This window comes from Gadus chalcogrammus, chromosome 22 (assembly GCF_026213295.1).
Source record: "Gadus chalcogrammus isolate NIFS_2021 chromosome 22, NIFS_Gcha_1.0, whole genome shotgun sequence".
Classification (NCBI taxonomy): domain Eukaryota; kingdom Metazoa; phylum Chordata; class Actinopteri; order Gadiformes; family Gadidae; genus Gadus; species Gadus chalcogrammus.
The window spans coordinates 4,773,530-4,790,362 of NC_079433.1; the positions used below are offsets into that span (position 1 = coordinate 4,773,530).

Genomic DNA, 16,833 nt, shown 5'->3' on the forward strand with positions numbered 1-16,833 from the left:
CAGTGTGTGTGTTGTGTGTTTCAGTTTGTGTGTGTGTTTGCGTGCGTGTCCCTTTAACGTAGGACAACAATAAGAGGGAGGGTAGACTTGTTGCCCTGGCAACCGCTAATGAAATCTCTAGAATGTTTGTGAAGGCGGTCGCCTGTGGTCCAACCGTCTGCCTCGGGGAGAGCGCTGGGACTCCCGACGCCACGTTGAGGGGCGGGCAGAGCGAAGGGAGAGCGAGGGTCGAGGGGAAAAAGCCTCCTCAAAGATGATATCGGTACAGCTCTGTCTGCCCCCCCCTTTTTTTTAATTGTTAGTTTATTTTGCGCCATTTCCTTCTGGTTATCGTTTTTAATTTGAATTAACATTTATGTTCAGCAATAGATCTCAGTGGAGGGACGGATCTTTCTTTTCGGTGTTATCTTTCAAGACGTACGTTGGCGAGTCGACGGTCGTTCCTGCAGTGCAATAAGGCGCTTGAGGCGAGGCCCAGAGTGTTCCAGCGGAGGGAGGGATCTTGGTATTTGAAGGCGCTGACTGTTAGACCTTCCCCGTTTCAGTATCACAGCGTTGTCGGTATGTTTGGTTTGGATGTTGGCGAGGTGAACGTGAAGAGGCATTCAAGGACTTCAGAAAGTATTGGTCGCGTCGACAGCGGTCGGCGTCTTCGTGACCCGGGCTGGTCGCACGAGGAAGATGTGACGAGATTACGATAAAAGTGCCTGATGGGGTTAACGAGAGAGCCTCGGGAGTGGAAACGGAAAAGGTGTTTTGAAGAATGTTCCGGGCCCAGATGCTGTTGTAGGGGGGGGGGGGGGGGGGGGGGGGGGGGGGGGGGGGGCAGAGCAGATGGGGCCTCCAGCGTGGAGGAAGCCCGCACTGACCCCCCCCATGTGATGTTCGGGCGGTGCTGGTCGAGGTGTAGACGTCTCTACGGAGGCTTGTCTTTGATCAAGTTATGGTGCAGAGGTTCCACTTGGCGCGTCTGTTCACGTACAAGTTCACAATTTAGTTGCGTTTTTGTCCGAGCGAGATTAGGACTGGGGTTTGTCTGACATTCTTTACCGCAAATACTAGTTTGGCTAGGTCTAATTCAACCGTTTCTAAAACAATACTTGAACCAAATGACATCCTTCTTAGAAAAATCTCTCTCTCTCTCTCACACAGATACTTTATCGCATTACCGTCATATCTAGCCGAATTCTGATGGATCACCGATCCCTTTTCAAGTACTTCTTCATGCCAATAGAATGTCAACATGGTGCTGACTGACAGGTCACGTCACAGTGACCCAACTGTGGAAGGCCCTTTCTCGGGTGTAGCCTTAGCAGTACTAACCTCCTTCAAATGAACTACAAAATGTCGTGTTTCACTCAGACCAAAAGGAAAGTGCCTGCCTGTTTATTGGATGACCGGGGTGGTGGTTACCTAGGAAACGTAGTGAAGGGATAGGTTCCGGCCCACAGGCGTTTGGCTTTCCCACGGCTTACAGTGCCAGTTGCTTATTATCCGAACCAAATGAGCTGCTACGAGTGAAACTTTGTAGTTTATTGAATATCACATCGAATATTGTAGGTTACATTAATTGTTTAACGAGCGGACATATTTAAACGGCACTTGTGAGATTCGATCATGTGATGAAAATGTTGGAACGGAAGACGCCGAAACATCGTTTGTGACAAACAAACTCTAGAGAAAGATCATTAATCTTGAGTAGAGTAGTTTTTATAATATATAAATATATATCGTGCGACGCCTCATGGTTCTAATGTATGCTGAAACCGATTTTAGAGTAGTGATCCGGTCTGTTCCATCCCGCCCCCTCGTGGGTTTGGGTCCGGGTCCAAGCTGAGCTGCCTCTTGACGTCGGACCTTAAAGCAGCGATTTGCGCGAGTTTTACTTGAAGATCGGCAAAAAACGAAATGGAGACTGGCGTGCTAGCATGTAGCTAGCCGTAGCTACTCTGCGTCTCCCGGAGTTCTCTAGAATGTGTGTGCAGCCACGATGTATTGGAGAGTCTCTTTGACGCATGCTGCAGCTGAGGCAGGGCATTGGTTATTGGCGCGAGAGCAATGGCCGCCACGCAGTGTGTCTTCAAAGTGCTTAACATCCGATGCCTTTTACTCAAACCATTCGAAAAAAACATTTTTTTAAAATTCTTGAATGGAGAAAAAAAAAAAATATTTATACTTAAAGATATTAATATAATGCACCCATACTACTTATTTTTGCTAACAAAAAAAAATCCTATATGACATAGAGATAATTAAGTAGGACGTTAATAATGAAATAATAGTAATAGTCACTAATAATTTATCCCAGTTGAAATAATGCAATAGGTTTACTGGTCAACCATGGAGGCGATGGCTTTGCTGCATTGACTTACTGTATGGATGGTTCTTCTTTTATTGTATCGTTTTAGTTTTGGGAAGGTTGTTTTTGTCCTGTAATAAGCAGACGAACTTTCAACCCCCCTCAAACTTGTGTTTGTTTGTATTCGCTTAAACCCAGGGACCTGTAATGAAACCTCTCCTTCCACTGTTCAGTTGTTCTCTCTCTCTCTCTCTCTCTGTCTCTCTGTCTCTCTGTCTCTCTGTCTCTCTGTCTCTCTGTCTCTCTGTCTCTCTGTCTCTGTGTGTGTGTGTTGTAATGTCAAAGAAGTGAATGACTGTGATGGCCCCGCTAACATGGGGACCACGTCTGACGTCTCGATGCCTCTACACTGTACAGATTCTCTCTCTTGGTCGTGGGAGGTGGGTTGAAAGTTTGTCGTCGGACAGAATCGTCCTCAATAGACTGTGCCTTTCCCAGATGGTGCTGAAAACGAGTCAAATCAAAGATGAAATCTTAACATTCAAATAAATAAGTAAAATTATGTTTTGGGCGGTTTAGCCCGTGTCTACATTGATAAGTATATATATTGACACATGACTATACTGTAAGATGTGATATGTGTATGTATATGTATGCTTTGTGTGTGTGTGTGTGTGTGTGTGTGTGTGTGTGTGTGTGTGTGTGTGTGCGTGTGTGTACCTCTGACATATGCCAAGAATACAGAATATGCAGACCTGCTCAGTGTGGATCTAACAGGACCAAAAGGTCGGTGGGAATTGGTCACAACAAGCCGGGCACTCAAAAGCACAACCTGCAAATTAGCATTTCTAAGCCGGGTAACTTGTACACACACGTTTTTCGCTCCAAAGGTAACAAGTAGCTAAATGTCATGTAGCATCTAATTTATTTTAAACCCGTTTTCCCCTAATATGTTTAAAGATCAAAGTATACTTTTCTCCCACTCTGCCTGGGCAGCAATAACCAACGTTTTTGTTTTTAAACGCTTGTGCAATGTGTGTTGTATGCATTACAGTTGGCCCAGATTATCCCGCAAGTCAATTCTTATTTTTAGACCAACCTTGTCTTATAGTCCTCTTGTAACGTTGTTGTCATTAGCCGGGGCCATTGTAAGTGTGTGGTTCATTGGGGGACCCTCAAATTTCATACGTACTATTTATACACAAGTTTACAGAGATTACGATACGATTGAGTTTTGATCCCATGATGAGTGCCCATTTCCCATGTAGCCGATAGCATTCCCCACAAAAAGGAAATTGGTCAATTCTACACTTCTTACGGTTGGCTGCATATCATATTCAAATAATGATGAAACGTGATGTTTTGGTTACACAGTAAATTGTGCTTTTATGTTTTGTTTGCTTGACTATGAAATGGTGTCACTTTTAGAAGTATACTTGTATGTCAAGACCTGTTTTGTCTTAACACTTAACTGATACTGGTCCTAAGTTGAGCCTTTTTTTGGTCGTCATATTTAATTGTTTTGATTAAATATTATATGAATGAAAGCTACTCGAGTGTGTTTTTGATCTTTAAACAAACTGAAACAAGATGTTACCAAGGCTAATACAAGTTGGCGAAGCCACATCAAAATCGATATTCAGAAATGAATAGCATCATGAAATCAATAAAAAAAATGGAAATGCCATTTTGCTTGAATTTTGGCATGTTATTTTGATCTATACTTGACATGTTACACATGTTTTGGCTATATTTAAATTCATTTGATATAAAAAATATATAAAGGTTGTGATCCATTACAAGTTTGTACATTATCCTTTGTGTATATTATTTATCTTCAAACTTTTTTTTCACCGGTAGGTCTTGGATTGATTAACCAAATAAAGTGAGTAACAAAATAAAAGCAGTGATGGATTAATACTCAGTCAGTTTGTTAAGCGTTGCCATGGTATCTTAATTATTTAGCAGGTAGTTGCTCGTCGCCTAGCGACGGTCTGATTAGTGGGCTACATAGGAGCGGAATCTTCCGGAATCTCCTCCGCCGGACACCTTGACCAGTATTCAACACCGGGTATGTAAAACTTACTAAAATAAACGTGCAATATTATAACACAAGGTCCTCTTTCCATTCAACGAATTGCCATCTTTATCCAATGTTTTGGTTAGGCTTTCTTGTGCTTGACTGGTTGTATTATATTAAAAAAGTTAAATTGTCCGCCAGCGTCAGTAATGTAAACGAAAATAAAGTACGGTAAACTAAGTGTTCACTGTCACTATAACTAGTCAATAGTTGGTGATGGCCTAGCAACACGGTTAACCAGGGACTCGACTGACCCCAGACCGTCCCTCGACATTCCAGCGCTGATAACCTTTTCAAATCTAATCGGGTAGACGAAGATATCTTTACAACGTAGCTGAACGACAGGAAGATAAATCGCCCGATTTATCTTCCTGTCGTTCAGCTACGTTGTAAAGATATATCTTTGATATTTTTGACGTTGTAAAAAGATCTGCCTTTTCTAGACAAGATTTATTCATAACTGTTAGTCATGTGTCACGTGGTACGACTGTACGATGGATGACGTCAGTGGCGTACTAGTCCTTACTGGGATGCAGAAGTTGTCTCCTTCTGACATTGTGTACATTACTAATTACATTACTTATTAAAAAATGTATCATGTTATCAAGAACATTTAAATGAGTCTGAGTGGTGTGTTTGCCATCCTAAACTAGATGACGTGGCATCCTTTCAAGTATACCTGAAAAGTTGTACATATATAGTATATCAATTGATGTAGAATCTGATGTTACAGCTTATCTAATATTGCCTACTTCTAATTCAACAAATACCCCGAACCATTTAATATGTTGCGCCGCGATATTCCATTGATTGGTTAATTGATTTTAGCCACAGCGCACCAGGCCGTCAGGATGTCGACGATCGAGGCCAAGCCGTGCCTCCACCACAGCGTGGCCGACTGGCAGAACAACAACCGCCTGCTGTCCGCCACCGCCGAGCACGAGAGGGACGTCTCGCACGTGATCCGCCAGGAGGGGCGGGGCCTGCGCAACGAGACCACCATCAAGGTAGGCTTTGACATAATAAATGATATGTAGGCCACTTTTAGTTTCTATTCTTTTATCCAAAACAAACTTACAGGGACTGAATTCAGATACCAGTCCTTAAGGTAGAGGTTAAGCGTCTGCTAAAGGACAAAATTGGAGGCTATTATTTGGTATTTAGTTAGCAGGCGCGTCGCGCTTGTATCCAAAACAACTTACAGCTACTGAATTCAGATAGCAGTCATTAAGGTAGGGGGTCAAGCAAGTGTCTTGACCTAAGGATGACTACAGGAAGTAACCAACGCCCTTTTGGGGGAGTCAAACACCATCGTACCCAAAATACAAAACAAAAGTCTTGGGATTAAAGGGGTGACATTATGCCACCAGGTGTGAGTGCGATTAGCCGTTACAAGCCGTTTTCAAACGGCTTGTAACGGCTAATCGCACTCGCACCTGGTGGCATAATATCACCCCTTTGAGTGAATCCTTCTAGTCACGTCGGTATGTTTGTTTCCTCGCTCCGTTCCAGACGCGGTGGGATGAGAGCGACACCTGCCGCCGGCTGGGGGTGCGGCTCTGGGACGTGTCGCGCTGTAAAGACTCCCTGGAGTCCAGCGCGGTGGAGGTGGACACGGAGATGGAGGCTCTGACGCTGGTAACCCTCTCCTCGATGCCGCCGCCGCCGCCACCGCGAGCTGTGCTCGTGTCAATGGGGTGTGGGGCTGTAAAAGGGCCCCGTTAGTGACATCACAAAGTGGGAGATCAGCCCACTACACAGTGTGGACTGTACCAACCGGAAGGTTGGGGGGGATCTAGTATCCGCCACACAATGTGGGTGGGCTCTTCCACTTATTGTGGGGTCACCTATTTAAGTTTTCTAAATTATTATGAATTTGAAATTGCATCACAACTGGTGCTGGTAAAATAAGGTCCCTTTAACCCTGGTGTGTGTGTGTGTGTGTGTGTGTGTGTGTGTGTGTGTGTGTGTGTGTGTGTGTCAGGCGAAGGAGGAGCTGGAGCAGGCGCTGGGGGCCACGGCGGTCCCGCTGCAGGTCACCCAGGAGTGTCTGACCCTGAGGCAGGGGAGGCGGGGCCTGGAGCTGGTCGGCGACCCCGTGGAGGAGGAGCTAAAGCAGGAAGTGAGGCTGATCGAGAGGGTCCAGCAGGAGCTCCAGCAGCACGTCGGCCGCACCTTTGAGCAGCTGTGGTACGGCCAGCTGTCTACCGGGAACCCTCCCTCGATGACTGCCACTGTGCCGCCTGCTGACTGCATGTTACCGTGCTTGTCGTTTAACTTGCTGTTACTGCCTGTGCTTTCCCGTGTTTCTCTTTCTCTTGGCTGATGCTGTGTTGACTGTTACTGTGCGGGATGTTACTTGATTGACTGTTTCTTGGCTGACTGCGACTTTACTGATTGTTACTGGGCCTAGTGTAAAGGTTAATGTAGTGTTAGTTTAATTTACTGGCTGTTGGCTGGCTTTTACCGTTACCTGGCTGTTTCTAAGCTGACTGTTAGTTCAATGGCTTCAGTGTCACTATGTTAATTGGTATTTTGCTACTAACCTGACCGTTGCTATATGTTGACTGTTACCGTTCTGACTGTTTCCCGGCTGCCTGTGCTAGCGTTCTGCAGGAGGCCCGTCACCAGCTGACCATGGACCTCCAGAACAAGATGGACGCCCTGGACGTTGACCGGATCTGCCTGTCGCTCACCGTGAATTCGGCCCAGATCTCCCTGAAGACCAACCCACTGCGCATACCTCCAGGGTACACACACGTGCACTAACGCACACGCACACACACAGTAGAATGGAAAGCACCCAGCATCCCAACAATGACGGACACCAATGCACACAGTTGAATGGAAAGCACCCAGCATCCCAACAATGACGGACACAAATGCACACGGTAGAATGGAAAGCACCCAACAGTAGCATCAATAGATATATTAATGCATCCTCTTTTTGTTTTACATCTTTACATAGGATTATCTACATATGTTTCGGATATTGAAATGTTGGCTCCTAATTATATTTCATTTTTTTCGTTGTTTGCGTTGCCCTGTTCTCTATGCTGCTGCATCCCCTGCGTTTCCCTGTGGGTGTTAATGGTCCTCTTCTCCTGCAGTACCGTGACCCCTCAAGAGTGGGCGCAGTTCAGCCAGTATAACGTGACCGTCGCCCAGGAGGCCATGCTCCTCTCCCAGCAGATGAGGGAGAACGCCAGACTGACCCGCTCCAAGGTAGAAGCTAGATTCAACGTGATATTTGACAACAACTCTAATGTCCACGTGTCAAATAAAAGCACAACTCGACTTTGACTCGACAAACCCTCCGCCTTGTATTCTAACAATGCTTCTTATGCTGTGGCAGCAGTGCATAAAAGACATTAAAGGGGACCTATTATGACCTATAAACGTTGTAATAATGATTGATAGTCATGTTTAACCATACACAAAAAACAATGTCGATTTTCGGGAAACTCTTCCTCTCATCTGAGCGCTTTCAGCATTCTCTGTCAACGCTCGGTTTCGTCCTTCTCCGCCCCCTCGCCCCCCTCCTGCAAACCCAACTCCGTTGTGATTGGTTACCTTCCTTGAAGCCCGTGCGCGGGCAGAGTTGACCAGGCATATGGGGGCGTGGCAGGAGTGCGTCGACGTAGATGATTTCCCGGAAATGTGAACAAGTGAATCGCAAACGTTGTCCCGAGTGTTTAGCGCTCTGCACAGCCACCCCAGACTGTCAGCAGGGAATACGTCGAGATGCATGTACGTCATTATTTGACACTTTAGTATGGTTAAACATGACTATCAATCATTATAACAACGTTCATAGGTCATAAAAGTCGAAAAAGCATAATAGGTCCCCTTTAAGTCCTTCTCCTTCAGCCTTATGTTCATGGTAATACATGCTCTGCCTCAGTGGTGACGGGACCTTGTACCTGCTGTGTTGGTGCAGCTGCAGAATGAGTTGGAGAAGCAGCGCAGAGCCACCGAGTTCGCCCTCCGCAAACGCACCCACACCGAGGAGCAGTCCCGCCAAGAGCTGGAGTGGCAGCTCAAGATCGTGAGCGACGCAAACACCCCGACCCTCGATCAGAAGATACATTCACGGGTTTTCCTTGTAATGTTTTGGATTAAAAAAAAACGGGAAAGTTGTGCTAATTGCCATTCTTGCCAAGTGTAATTAGGCCACACCATCAAAGCGATGATGATCCATTATATTCGAGTGGCTAACCAATGTTTTGCTCTGTTGGTCAGACTGAGGACGAGATCTCTGAGATGGAGGCGGACATCCGGGGTCTGGACCAGGACCTCCGGGTGAAGACCGCCTCCCTGAAGCTGGCCCACACCCGGCTGGAGAACAGGACCTGCCGACCCGGCATGGACCTCTGCAGGGACCAGGTACACGGGACTCCGCTGGTCAAGAGGGTTTGACTCGCGTCCCAAAGATTCTGGGATGAACCCCTGTTTCCTTGACCCTACCTGCTTCTAAATGACAAGTATCTCAAAAAATGAGCGCATTCAGAAACATTGGATAAACCATCTGGTAGACCTTCGATAATATGTAGTTTAAATAAAGGAGCCATTGTTTCATAATACTTAGGATAGCACCTTTATCTCAAGTTGTATAAATAGGTTTTTACATAGAAAAATGGTCTTTGTGACGGTTTTCTTCTTGTGAAATCCCCTTTATAGTTCCTGTATGTCAGAACAGGCCAATGCGTGTCCCCCATAAACCAAAGCTTTTACAGGAACCATGTGATGGACACATGTCAGGCGATGTAATTCATCAGCTGACATGGGGCTGCTATGGGTGGTTGGGTTAAGGAAGTGGCCGCACCCAGGCTTACTATCAAGCATCGACCTCAGCCAGCTCTCCATGACTACCTACTACAGCCTCACTTTAGTCCATTAGGTTCCTTATCGGGTAGATTAACTTGTTTGATGGTTTCATTTAGATACTGATTTTATTTCGAGCGTTTCTCCCTGTGGATGAGAGTGTCAGGTCGATGTCGGATGTGGATGTCGTCGTCTGTCTGGCTAGGGGTTTAGATGTTTAGTTTAGCCAGACAGATGGTCACTCTCTCTCTCTCTCTCTCTGATTCATCACATCCTTCTCTTCCTCTTCCTCCTCCAACTCTTTCATCTCATCGTCCTCCTCCTCCTCGAACTGTTCCACCTCCGACTCGCCCTCATCCACCGCCTGCTCCACCTCCTCCCACCTACTGCTCCACCTCCACCTCCATCAACCACCACCTCCTCCTCCCACCTCCTTCTCCCACCTCCCCCTCCTCCTTCCACCACCACCTCCTCCTCCAGGTTCAGCTGGGGCTGGTGAGGGAGGTGCAGCAGCTGGAGGCCTCCATCAAGGCCCTGGACCAGAAGCTAGGCGAGGCGCAGTGAGTCACAGCTGTCCTCTCCCTTCCCCTCCCTCCGCCGGGGGGAGGTAACCCCATTAGACTCCACAGAACCAGCCCCAGCCCCAGCCCAGAGCCCTGCCTCCTCTACCACTAGCGGTAGAGGAAGAGCTCCAGTGACTCACTGCTTGACTGAGCCAAGAGAATATGCCAAATAGCAAAGCCTAGTGAACCTACAGAAATATGAAAGTACTCTGCTTTACTGTATTCTAGTCTGTATTGTGCTACACTGCGTTTAACTCTCCTCTCTACTATACTTGATTCTAGTCTACTCAACTTGCCTCAAGTCAAGTAGCACTAAAGTAGATCTTCCTTAAACTAAATCAACCTAAGCAAGGGAGGATCCCAAACGTCTTACGAGTGACGATAGGGGCCCATCGATGTCCCTGATCACCAACAGTGCTTCCTGGACCGCTGTGTCTCTGTCCCGATCTTTCTCTCTGTCTCTATGTCACCCCGTCACTCACCCCCTCACTCCCTAACTCACTGCAGGCACTCCCTGCAGAAGATGTGTCTCCATCACGCTCGCATGACCCAGGACCTCAACAGGAAGCAGGAAGCCCTCTCTCTGGAGCAACGCAGTCTCAACACGCGCCACCGCCTCACCGACGCCACCTGCGCCGCCGTGGGCGGAGACAAGCCGGCCGTCGCCGGAGTCGTCCCCCTCGCCAACTCCAGCGGCCGGAGCCGTCTGAGGACCCTGGCCTGAAGGCGCTGGCCTGAAGGAGCTGGCCTGAAGGAGCTGGCCTGAAGGCACTGGCCTGAACAAGATTCTGTGTCGGTGGTTGTGGTGAGGAGATTTTTAAAAGTTATCTGAAGGAACAGCTTTGGTTTTTTGTGTTATTTTGGTCGCTGGGAATCGATGTTAAATGTTGACTGGAGGGAAGAAGAGATGAGGGAAGAAAGGAATGAGTCACAGGGAAATTGCTGGCTGTCGCGGCCTCTGAGGAATTGAGGATTGGTAGATCTGAGAAGAAGTGATGATGACTCACTGTGAATTTAAAGGTTAAGCAAAGGATTGACCTTGGAAGAGAGGGAGGGAGGAAAGGAAGGAAGGAAGGAAGGAAGGAAGGAAGGAAGGAAGGAAGGAAGGAAGGGAGGGAGAAAAACAGTTATCCTAATTCCTTGAAAGCTTTGAAGGGAACATGCACAATGAGAAAACTCCTGTTTAGATTCAAAATTACATAAGATCACAAAAGAATATACTATTTAAAAAAACATGTGTTTTAAGATGCAATAAATCGACAACAGCTCTCCTGGTGGTAGCGTGCGTTTTATTCCATCGAGGTCATCTCGATTTACGCTTGAATGAAAGGTGTGCATTCGTGTTTTTATCAATTGCCAAGCGAGGCAGCAGCCCCGGCCACTCTTGTCTCACGTTGCCATCGAGATGAATTAGATCGAACCGATTTAATGACGTTGTTTATCGGCCGGAATTGTTTGATCAACGCTGGCTGCGCAACGCGTGCACGGTGACGACCTGAACTTTGGCTTCCCCCGGGAGGTGAAGTAGTAAATATGTGGGCGTGCTCCGGTCGACGCAACGCCTTCTTTTACTGCCACCTCCTTCGTTTGGGATGTCGTTAAATGGGTTTGTTTTGAGGCAGCCTACCCTTTTTACGAGCATCATCTTCTAACGAGTGCTTTTTCATGACGATTATATAATGTGCAATCCCAAAGCTGTAAAGTGCAGTGGACTAAATACACATGATGTTTTGCAGTTTTAGGGCTGACATCATTGACAACAACATCACTCCATTATGTGTAATAATTAATGTAATTATGCTAAATAACATTTTCGTTCAATATAGTACTGCTTGAATGCATTTGGCGTCTACAGACTTATAATGCTACAGGACTTACATGAATGAATTTTCAAATTCACAATTTGGTATAAAGGTTGTATTACAACTATTGTATTACTAATACTGTAGTACTATATTGTATTTTCTGGTTTTGTCATGATGGTCAAGGCAAGGCCTGGCTCTCCACACATGACCGTAAGTAACCTGGCAGAAGTTTGTGACATGATGTGTGTGTCGCTGTGTTTACTGAAGGATGACAAATTACATTTGCAGCCCGGCCAGGGATTTGCTTCGTGCTGCGGCCCCTAAAGAGCTTTTCCATGAGGCAGCTTTTTCTCACACACACACACACACACACACACACACACACACACACACACACACACACACACACACACACACACACACACACACACACACACACACACACACACACACACACACACACACACACACACACACACACACACACACACACCCCAACCCCTCTGTACTAACAACCTTGTAATTGAACACAGTCACGCAACAATTAAGTCATTCTTTTGCTCTCTTTTTCACTTTCTAACTTTGGCTTTCTCTCTCTCTCACCCACTCTCACAATCTCACACACAAAGGTTATCAACAAACACACACAAACACAGGTTATCAACAAACACACAGGTAATCAACAAACACACACAAACACAGGTTATCAACAAACGCGCACACACACACACACACACACACACACACACACACACACACACACACACACACACACACACACACACACACACACACACACACACACACACACACACACACACACACACGTAAACACAGGTAATCAACACAAAGCTTCCTCTAACATCATGCACACACACCCTCTCCATAGCCTCTTGCGCGTTAAACGCCACCACCAGCATGCACCAAACAGCGGGGCTGTATCTGTGTTTGATCGGCGCCCTCGCATGCCCCATCAGTTCCCACAGGTTTATGGCTTTACTGCCCGGCCCTTTAGACGCTCCGGGGCCCGGACGGGATGGCTGGGCGCTTCCCTAAAAGCTGAATTATTCTGAATCATTTCACTAAAGGCAGCAGATGCTACTTGTAGGTCTGTTGTCTTCCATCTAGGAGTTGGAGGTGGTGGGTGGGGGGGCAATCAAGGCGTCCTGGTGCCTGCTAAATGCCACCCACTTCTGCATGACCGCGTCTGAGTGCTTATCTGACCCTGGCCGTCATTGTGTCGTCTGCACCTCGCCCACTTTATGCCTCTCACACGCCCCCTACCAGGGTCGCCCCTTCCTTCGTTGCGGTCAACTGTACGGGACATGTGTCTGGTCGCTCAGTGCCACGCTGGACAGCGCACGCGGAAGCAAGAGGGCTGGCTCGCACATCGGATAGAGGAGGTTCGGAGGACGAGATTTACTGAAGATCCGATTGAATCTTTTTTTTAAAGGATCAGGTTAGATAAAACCCAAGTATGAGATCCTCAGGAATAAAGCTTGTGGTCTGTTTCAGCATGTGGTTGGGAAAAGCCTCTTGTACCACTCTCTGGTTCAGAAGATTTTGTCTCGTCTTCTCATCTTCAACCTCGGCTTAGACGAGGCACCGGTCTCCGGGGGGTGACTTGGATACGATGGTCGTCTTGCCGCGGTGCGGTCGCTACACCTCGCCTCTCCTCAGCTAAACCGGCCGATTCCGGCCAACGTTCCAGCGTGTCCCGATGGGAGCGTCGGCCGTCTCCGTGAAGGACTGCGTGTCTCTGTTCGTCTACTGCTTCACCTTCCTCCTGGGCCTGCCCGCCAACCTGCTGGTGCTCTTCGTGTACGTCCGCAAGGCGCGCAAGCGGGGCGCCACGCCCAACGTGGTGTACGCCCTCAACCTGTGCCTGGCCAACCTGGCCCTGGTGGCCTGGCTGCCCGTCAAGGCCCTGGAGGTCTTCCTCCACGGCTGGGTGCTGCCGGGCTTCCTGTGCCCCATCTACAACTTCTTCCTGTTCGCCTCGGTGTACGGCAGCTGCCTGTTCCTCACGGCCGTCACGGTGGGCCGCTACCTCAGCATCGCCTTCCCCATCGCCTACAAGCTGTACCGCCGCGCGCGCATCTCCTGCTTCATCAGCGTGGCGCTCTGGGCCGTGGTGCTGCTCCACCTGTCGCTGGGCCTGGTGGCCGAGGGCGGGGCTTTCTTCGTGACGCGGCCCGACGGCGAGGGCGGGGCGGCGGCGTGCTACGACCACTTCGACGAGTCGCAGCTGGGAGTGCTGCTGCCCCTGCGGCTGGAGATGGCCGTGTGCCTGTTCCTCCTGCCGCTGGCCATCACGTGCTTCGGCACGCTGCGCTGCGTCACGCTGGTGTGGCGCTCCTGCCTGCCGGCGGCGGGGAAGCGGCGGGTGCTGGCGGTGGCGCTGACCACCCTGGCGGTGTTTGTGGTGTGCTACGCGCCCTACAACGCCTCGCACGTGGTGGGCTTCGCCACGTGGGACGACGTGTGGTGGCGCAGCGGCGCCATGATGACCAGCGCCTGCAACGTCTTCCTGGAGCCCGTGGTCATGCTGATGCTGTCGCCCGCCGTGTCCCGCGGCATCATGGGAAGGGTGTGCGGCGGCAGTGGGCGTCGCCCGACCTCGTCCGCGCCGCGGTCGGCGCAGAGTCGCCCGCGTAACACCCTGTCGCAGGACCCCGGTGGGGATGTCAGGGAAAGCCCCTCGCTGTCGGATAAGGGTCCGCCCGAAGTCACGATGACCAGGTTGAGTCAAGACTGACCGGAAGGGAAGGACGGTCTCGAACGCGACTGGATATGGTGGACATGTGCTGACTCATGCTGTTGCCACGGCAGCGGATGGGCAGAGGGATCATGGCGTGGGTTGGAGGGGTGTACCAGTCTTCAGTAGGTTAGTAGGTTACTAATGAAGCGTTTGAATGGAACTTGGATGGACACTTTACACTTGTAATCAGGAGATACCCTGACTTTATGCTTTTTCTCATTCTTTTTATTGCTTTTTGGAAGATTAATGTTGCTTTCTCTGAATAATAAAAACACATAGATGCAAACCAGATAGATAAGGTATTTTCTCACGAGCAGCCACTACTCTTATCGCATTGTTATATGATGTTCATGAACCAATTAAGACACACCTCTTTCTCACTCACACTCACACACTAACACGCACGCACGCACACACACACACACACACCAGGTTCAATGGTAGATTACGTTTGATTTGGTGTGAAGTGGTGCTTTACGCTTAATGGTGCATCAGTCATTATAAAATTTAAGATCAGACACGCCTGTAGGTCATGTTTGTGTAAATAATTTTGTTTAATTTTAGGCAATGCTCCCTTCAATTAAAAAGAATTTCTGAAATGTTCACTGTACAGAGAAATCTATCCAGGGTATTATGGGTCCAAGAGGCAAAAAGTTCAGTTCAGAATGTATATGTATGTATAAGATCTGTATACCAAGTTTACAAATGTTGTATCCATCGGTGCGGCGGGGTGATCGTTTAACTTTGACCGTGAATTATAGCGCCCCCCTATGGGCAAAATGGTCCAAATGTTTTGGAAACCTGCTCTTCCGGGATACCATTCACAGGCTAAAATATGGGCGCTCCCAAATCAAAAGAATAATACCCAAACAAGACAATAACAATTGATATCCAAAGATTAACTGTGAATAGCTACCTATTTATGCATTGAATCTGTATGTTAACCTGTGTGTAAATTGCAATTCACTTTTAATAAACACAACCTATAAACAAATATCTGTTATTGACAATTTTTTCTTGTTTGTTCAGAGTTCTGTACAATTTTATTCAATGAATAAATGTAATTTAGTAAATGTAATTTGAGTAGCTTAGGTCTTACTGTGTACAACCTCGTTGTTCACAATTCAATACCTGTCTGCCTGTCCCGTCTTTATATATCCATTTATCCAGCTCACTGAATCTATGTGCATAACTACATCTACATCTGATTATCTCAATGGCTGACTTCAAGGAGCATTTAGTCAATCACAGAAGATACACCCTGATGTTACTATGCCTTTAACAGAATATATATAATGGCATCAATCGTAATCACATAATAACAAATACTGTATATCATGTTGGGACTAAATGGTGGATGGCTTGTAATTGGATCTAAGTAAGGAGTGTTGTCATTTATTCTAAAGCTATTCCTTGGGCTTTTCTTCATCATACATAAATGTCTGTTTGAGCGCAAACTGTTATTATTTGACTAAGGGTGCACTCACACTAGGCAATCTGGCCGTGGCCGTTGGCCGTTTTCACACCTAACCGTGCTCAACTGGCCCCATTGTTCTTACGGCCACGGCCAGATGGCCTAGTGTGAGTGCACCAAAAGTTCAAACTGAAATGTCATGTTTTGTCATGTTTCGTTGAACATAAACATGGAGTAGGGAAATACTATTAGAAATGATTAACAGGGTCTGAAAATAACTAACCAGTAGGTGTATGGTAAAAAAAAGACAATTTGCATTTCAACAACCGACTAGTAATGTAAACATGCTTTGTGATATCAGCCCTTCCCTTTGTGAACATCAAGGCCTCTCATGAGCCTGTGTGTCTCATAACACCACACATCTAAATACACAGATACATCCACGGCGGCCATTGAACCGGTTGCCCGGAGACGGTTTAAATGAGCAGGACAACCAATTACAATGGGCTTCTTATTAAATTTCCACAATCTGAACTGAGATAGGGGTTATACAGTTTGACGAGCAACGCAAAGGGGTGTGTCTTCACGTAACCAAACAGTGTGTTAAAAAAAAGGTCACCTGCCCGTCTGTGGCCCCAGTCCGCCCTAACGACTGGATGGTACGGAGTGTCTACTTTGGGACGTGATGGGGCTCCAGAAGTTTCTGAATTGACAAAAGGTACGTCTGTCATAATCTTGCAATCATATTTCGACTTGCAACTATTTTGAAAATCGGATTAATTCTTCTCATTGAAAAACATTTAGATCCTAGTGAACATTCAGATCCTAGTGTTACCATATGGGGTGACAAATTGGAAATGTAGGGATAAAACAAGTGTTGCCTTCAGCAGTTAATTGGAACTATTAAAACCAAAAAATAAAGCCCTCCAAGATTTTGTCCCACGAATTTAGTCATTATCACAATGCTAATAAATAATTTCCCGTACATGTAACTTCTATGAATTTAGACAGATATTGGGAGCATGAAAATCTCTAATTCTACCCAATCTTCCCGTCTTTCTTATTGGAGGTAAATGTTGTTCCAAAT

The 16,833-nt window shown here is 47.2% G+C and overlaps 2 protein-coding genes across 2 annotated transcripts; both read left to right on the plus strand.

The window, feature by feature from the left end:
- Positions 1–830: 830 nt before the first annotated feature.
- tekt2 (tektin 2 (testicular)) lies at positions 831–11,167 on the plus strand. Its single transcript, XM_056583318.1, has 10 exons — positions 831–4,370; positions 5,208–5,386; positions 5,892–6,017; positions 6,364–6,569; positions 6,986–7,129; positions 7,490–7,604; positions 8,320–8,427; positions 8,622–8,765; positions 9,684–9,763; positions 10,274–11,167. Exons 2-10 carry the CDS (start codon positions 5,231–5,233, stop codon positions 10,488–10,490), a joined length of 1,296 nt encoding a protein of 431 aa, XP_056439293.1. The 5' UTR covers positions 831–4,370; positions 5,208–5,230; the 3' UTR covers positions 10,491–11,167.
- A 2,124-nt stretch (positions 11,168–13,291) lies between these two features.
- Positions 13,292–14,329, plus strand: si:dkey-211g8.9 (free fatty acid receptor 3). Its single transcript, XM_056583420.1, has one exon. It carries the CDS (start codon positions 13,292–13,294, stop codon positions 14,327–14,329), a length of 1,038 nt encoding a protein of 345 aa, XP_056439395.1.
- The last annotated feature ends 2,504 nt before the right edge of the window (positions 14,330–16,833 follow it).